At 40.5% G+C, this 6,000-nt stretch overlaps 1 protein-coding gene across 1 annotated transcript in view; it reads left to right on the top strand.

The window, feature by feature from the left end:
- Window positions 1-6,000, top strand: part of LOC117497652 (glutamate receptor ionotropic, delta-1-like) — a 224,509-nt gene that overhangs the window by 73,868 nt on the left and 144,641 nt on the right. Inside the window, exon 2 of the mRNA XM_034149650.1 lies at window positions 1,680-1,885. Coding sequence (XP_034005541.1) covers window positions 1,680-1,885 — 206 coding nt within the window. The remainder of the gene's footprint in view (window positions 1-1,679; window positions 1,886-6,000) is intronic.

Genomic DNA, 6,000 nt, shown 5'->3' with positions numbered 1-6,000 from the left:
TCTGACAAGAAGTGCATTCAACCATGAAGATACAAACAGCAACAGTTCTGCAAGTTGATCAGCTTGCAGAACTGTTTCCATACGTGATGTTGGTGGTGCAGAACAGGCAGTGTGACCTTTTGAACATTAAAGCATGGAGAACTGTTCATGAAATACAGACAAAAAAAGACCTTCTACATTTTGGAGCTGGTCCAAATTCCTGGCGAGATTAAAAAAACGTTCTTGGCTTTCGTAAAGGTTGCAAGAGATAGCCTTGGCAAAGACTTTGACCTCTGTATTCCTTTTTCGTTGCATTTATTGAGAGGTTTTCTAAGACATAATTTATATTATTATTGTATGAGTCACTTTATTGAACATGTTGGAACACTTTTCTGGTCTTCCTCTAGCGTACATTGTTCATTAAAATAAAAGTCTAGGTCATCGTCATCAGCATCCGTGATATTGGATTTATTATTTTAAACAAATCATTTATTTGTACAAAACAACCAAAATGAAATAACTTTTACAACGAAGAGAAATCTTGGCTTTTCTGCGTTAGAATATTCTTTCCTGATGATTTCTGTTCGCTCCTTTCTGTCCTCAAGGTTCAAGGTTCAAGGTTCTTTATTGTCAATCTGACATAGCTAGAGAGTAATTATGTAGTTGAAAATCTTATGTCACAGGCTTCTCCAACAATGCAACATAATAACATAATAACAATAAGAGCAAGAGCAATACAAAAAGAAAAATAGTTATAAAATAAAGTGATGATGTGGAATAGTGCAGTACGAGTCTATATACAAGTTATTGGAATGATATATATTCTCCAAATGATTTTTACATATCTGAGACCCATAATATGAGCCTAAAAATAGGAGCACGATAGGAGACCTTTAAAGCATGGAACACTTCTTACAAAGGTACAAAAAGAAGACCTTCTACATTCTGGAGCTGATCCAAGAGATTAAAACAATTGTCCTTTGCTTTCGTAAAGGTTTCAAGAAAGAGCCTCTGAGTTTTTCTTCTTGGCCTTTTTCTGTGGTAGAATATTCTTTCCTGATGATTTCTGTTCGCTGCTTTCTGTCCTGCTTCTCCAAAGGTTGTCCCTACTTGTAGGAGCCAAAATGCTACTTAGCCTGAGTTTATTATTTATATTATTATTATTATTTGTTAACGTCACTTTTATTTGTATTTGTTGAGCACTTCCGGAAATCGTCACATGGGTGTGGCTTGTGCTGAAATGTGTTCTGTTGACCGTTTTGGTCCTTCAAAGTTAAAAAGGGTTTTTGATTTTGTTTCTTCAAACAAACGATATCTTCAACCTTTCAAACGTCAGTATGGACTTTCTCATTGGAAACGCGTCGCAGCATAAAGCCACACCTCTTGGGGACTCAAACTTAAAGGTCTCCTATCATGAACAATTCACTTTTTGATGTCTTTTTTACATAAATATGTCTCCCCGGTGTGTCAGGGAACTCATTCGTAAAGGGTTCAGGAAAGAGCCTTGGCAGAGAGCCTCTGAGTTTCTTTCTAATTGCATTATTTTGTGAGGTTTTTTCTAACGCATAGTTCCGATCTTGGCCTTTTTCAGCGGTCACAACATACTTCCCTGAGGATTTCTGTTTGCTGCATCTCCAAAGTTGACCCCTACACCTTTGCCTCGTCACATATCTTCTTCTTCCTCTCCTCTTCCTCCTCAGATATACGCGGACTGCAGGGCTTCCTGGACCAGACGTCTCGGCGCGGCGTGGACGTGGCTCTGCAGCGCGTGGACAGGAACATCAGCCAGGTGTTCAGCAGCCTGTTCAGCTCCATGAGGACGGAGGAGCTGAACAGATACCGAGACACTCTGAGGAGAGCCATCCTGCTGCTGAGTCCCCACGGAGCACACACCTTCATCCAGCAGGTCGGTCCTCACTATGTGTGGTGTATGTGTATGTGTGTGTGTGTCTGTGTGTGTGTGTGGTTTCGATAACTTATTGATGAAGTACTACATGACATGTTTGCACACATAAGGATCAAGAGACTGTACGCCGTAAATTACTTGTCATAACTGTACAAAGGAAACAAGGAAGTGTATCAAGGGAACACTTGCATATATTGAAGAAACGTGACTTAGTTCATAGGGAACAAGTGATCCTTGAGAAGGAAATGTGTAAGTGTCCATATGGTAATAATGACTGTACATAGAAAGGGAACATGTATTGATTGATTGATTTATTGAAGGTTAAACTTTTTTGATAAGTCGAAAGCAAACGAAAAAATGCCAAACACAGTTTGCACCCAATGTAATTGACAGTTTATCAAATGAACTTGATGTAATTCATTAGACCAGACTGAGAACAAGAGAACAAGTGAGTCTGTTAAAACAAGTCTGAGTAAACAAGGAAGCATTGAGTGTACATGCAGTAGGAAAACAAGAGAGTGTGTGTGAAGGGTCAACAGCAACTGAGTTACAGAAACAAATGTGTGAAGAGATTCAGAGAGTGAGCATCAAAATCTGTCTGTGTGTGTCCAGGCTTTCTGTCCATCAACACACGTGTGTGTGTGTGTGTGTGTTGTGTGTGTGTGTGTGTGTGTGTGTGTGTGTGTGTGTGTGTGTGTGTGTGTGTGTGTGTGTGTGTGTGTGTGTGTGTGTGTGTGTGTGTGTGTGTGTGTGTGTGTGTGTGTGTGTGTGTGTGTGTGTGTGTGTGTGTGTGTGGTGTGTGTGTGTGTGTGTGTGTGTGTGTGTGTGTGTGTGTGTGTGTGTGTGTGTGTGTGTGTGTGTGTGTGTGTGTGTGTGTGTGTGTGTGTGTGTGTGTGTGTGTGTGTGTGTGTGTGATCCATCTGTCATTCCAGGTGGCCACTCACACCTTGGCACACACACACACACACACACACCCACACTCACACATGCACACACACACACACACACACACACACACACGCGGAAGCTTTTCCAAGGCTATGCTGGGTTTAGCTGGATGTTAATTAGCATTTTTCATCCTGAGTGCTCTCTATGGATGACACTGATTTCCATTTTATTTGTTTACGTTTCACAATTTTGAGAATAAGTTACTTACAATCTTGGCTTCCTGATAGCAGAGGTGGGAAGTAGTGGAGTACAAATACTTTGTTACTGTACTCAAGTACATGTTTCTGGTATCAGTACTTTACTCCACTACTTATTTTTCTGACAACTTTTTACTTTGACTTCTTACATGTTGAACACAAATACCTGTACTTTCTACTTCTCACATGTTGAACTCAAATACCTGTACTTTCTACTTCTTACATGTTGAACTCAAATACCTGTACTTTCTACTTCTTACATGTTGAACACAAATACCTGTACTTTCTACTTCTCACATGTTGAACACAAATACCTGTACTTTCTACTTCTTACACTTTGAACACAAATACCTGTACTTTCTACTTCTTACATGTTGAACACAAATACCTGTACTTTCTACTTCTTACACTTTGAACACAAATACCTGTACTTTCTACTTCTTACATGTTGAACACAAATACCTGTACTTTCTACTTCTTACATGTTGAACACAAATACCTGTACTTTCTACTTCTAACATGTTGAACACAAATACCTGTACTTTCTACTTCTTACATGTTGAACACAAATACCTGTACTTTCTACTTCTCACATGTTGAACACAAATACCTGTACTTTCTACTTCTTACATGTTGAACTCAAATACCTGTACTTTCTACTTCTTACATGTTGAACACAAATACCTGTACTTTCTACTTCTTACATGTTGAACCCAAATACCTGTACTTTCTACTTCTTACATGTTGAACACAAATACCTGTACTTTCTACTTCTCACATTTCCCAAACAGGCTGGTTCCTTTAGTTTGAATGTGTGTTTGGTGGCGTGATCATTATTCTTTAGAGTCATTGCGTGCCTATTGATTTGAACACGATCCGTGTATCCATCATTTCCTGGTCTTCTCTAAAGAAGAGGGACCAATGAAAACGTTGTCATGTTGCCGTTGTTCAGCATGGAAACATTCATTAGCTAACAATGACATTATTGTTCTATTAATATAAAGGGAGGTCAGGTACTCTTTAAAACAGCTGCTAGTTATGGGTACTTTTTACTGAAGTACATTTCAAAGCCCTCTTTACTTTGACTTGAGTAAAGAAGTTTAGTCAGTACTTCTACTTTCACCAGAGTATCTTTAAACACGAGTATCTGTACTTCTACTTGTTTGTACTTTTGCCCTCTCTGCCTGCTAGCGTTAGCCGCAGACGTGTGTTTGTGTTTCCATGCGTGTCTACAGGAAGCCCAGAGGGACAAACTGCGAAGGCAAAGGGCAAAGTGACCCTGCAGCACTGCGTGTTCCCGTGGTAACTCAACCGCTGACTTTCAGAGAAGCGTGTGTGGTTGTGTTCACATCTACCAGAAAAGTGTGCTTGTTTGCAGACTTGAAAGGGATCAAGTGAGAGCTCACAGTTCAGAGAGCATTCACAACTAAACATCAACTGACAGCTCTGCATGGCGGAAACTCTGAAATCTCTGCATCCATCGAGGGGCAGAAAAGACGCAGTTTTTATCAATGAAAAACAAAAAACAGGCTCTTCCATTCATGCAACACACATTATCCTGAGGCATGAAAGATGAAGAAATACAATTGTGCAAAACTAAATTACAGATACTAAATGTATGGCAGATGCTATTTACACCCAGTGTCTATAGTCAACAATGTTGTGTGTGTGTGTGTGTGTGTGTGTGTGTGTGTGTGTGTGTGTGTGTGTGTGTGTGTGTGTGTGTGTGTGTGTGTGTGTGTGTGTGTGTGTGTGTGTGTGTGGTGTGTGTGTGTGTGTGTGTGTGTGTGTGTGTGTGTGTGTGTTGTGTGTGTGTGTGTGTGTGTGTGTGTGTGTGTGTGTGTGTGTGTGTGTGTGTGTGTGTGTTGTGTGTGTGTGTGTGTGTGTGTGTGTGTGTGTGTGTGTGTGTGTGTGTGTGTGTGTGTGTGTGTGTGTGTGTGTGTGTGTGTGTGTGTGTGTGTGTGTGTGTGTGTGTTGTATGACTTATGCAGCTCCAGTGTTATAGTGTGTATAACTCAACCACTGCTGTACCACACACACACACACACACACACACACACACACACACACTCTCGCCTCATTCATAGTGACGTCCTGAGTTTCTCTTTAACACATCTCTCCCTGTCAGAAGTGAGTATACGTGTGTACAAGAGTGTGTGTGTATGTGTGTGTGTGTGTGTATGTGTGTGTGTGTGTCCGTCCAAGCTATGTTTCCATGGCAACAGCTTTAAGTATTAATGTGGCTCACTCTCTTCATCTGACTTCTGAGAACAGACAGTGTTTTTTATATCTCAATAAACTTCAGGTATATTATCAACACATATATAATGATCAAAAGATCACATCTCTTCTGCCAAATCACATCCGGCTTCATCTCCATATTTCTTATCAAAGTCCTCCGGCGTTGTCTCAGTGGTCAGTCGCTGCTCTGACCTTCAAAAGAGAAACAGGTGAGGCACAGCAGGGGGTCCATATCTGAGACTGAATATGAGGAGGTGTGTTAGACATGTCTGTACAGATGAAACGCTGAAAAGTCATTATTCTCTACCTGGAAACCTTAAGTACTTTTGATGCCTAACCCTAACCGAACTAAAGGGAGTTGTGGTAAGAAAGCTTTACTTTAAAGAGTCCTCTCCTGCTGATGTTCAGGTGTATATCAGTATGTAGTGTCTCTACTTTAAAGAGTCCTCTCCTGCTGATGTTCAGGTTGTATATCAGTATGTAGTGTCTCTACTTTAAAGAGTCCTCTCCTGCTGATGTTCAGGTGTATATCAGTATGTAGTGTCTCTACTTTAAAGAGTCCTCTCCTGCTGATGTTCAGGTGTATATCAGTATGTAGTGTCTCTACTTTAAAGAGTCCTCTCCTCCTGATGTTCAGGTGTATATCAGTATGTAGTGTCTCTACTTTAAAGAGTCCTCTCCTGCTGATGTTCAGGTGTATATCAGTATGTAGTGGTTTCTACTTTAAAG

The sequence above is a fragment of the Trematomus bernacchii genome, unplaced genomic scaffold, assembly GCF_902827165.1.
Source record: "Trematomus bernacchii unplaced genomic scaffold, fTreBer1.1, whole genome shotgun sequence".
In the NCBI taxonomy this organism is placed as follows: domain Eukaryota; kingdom Metazoa; phylum Chordata; class Actinopteri; order Perciformes; family Nototheniidae; genus Trematomus; species Trematomus bernacchii.
This window is presented reverse-complemented; position numbering and strand designations above follow the sequence as displayed.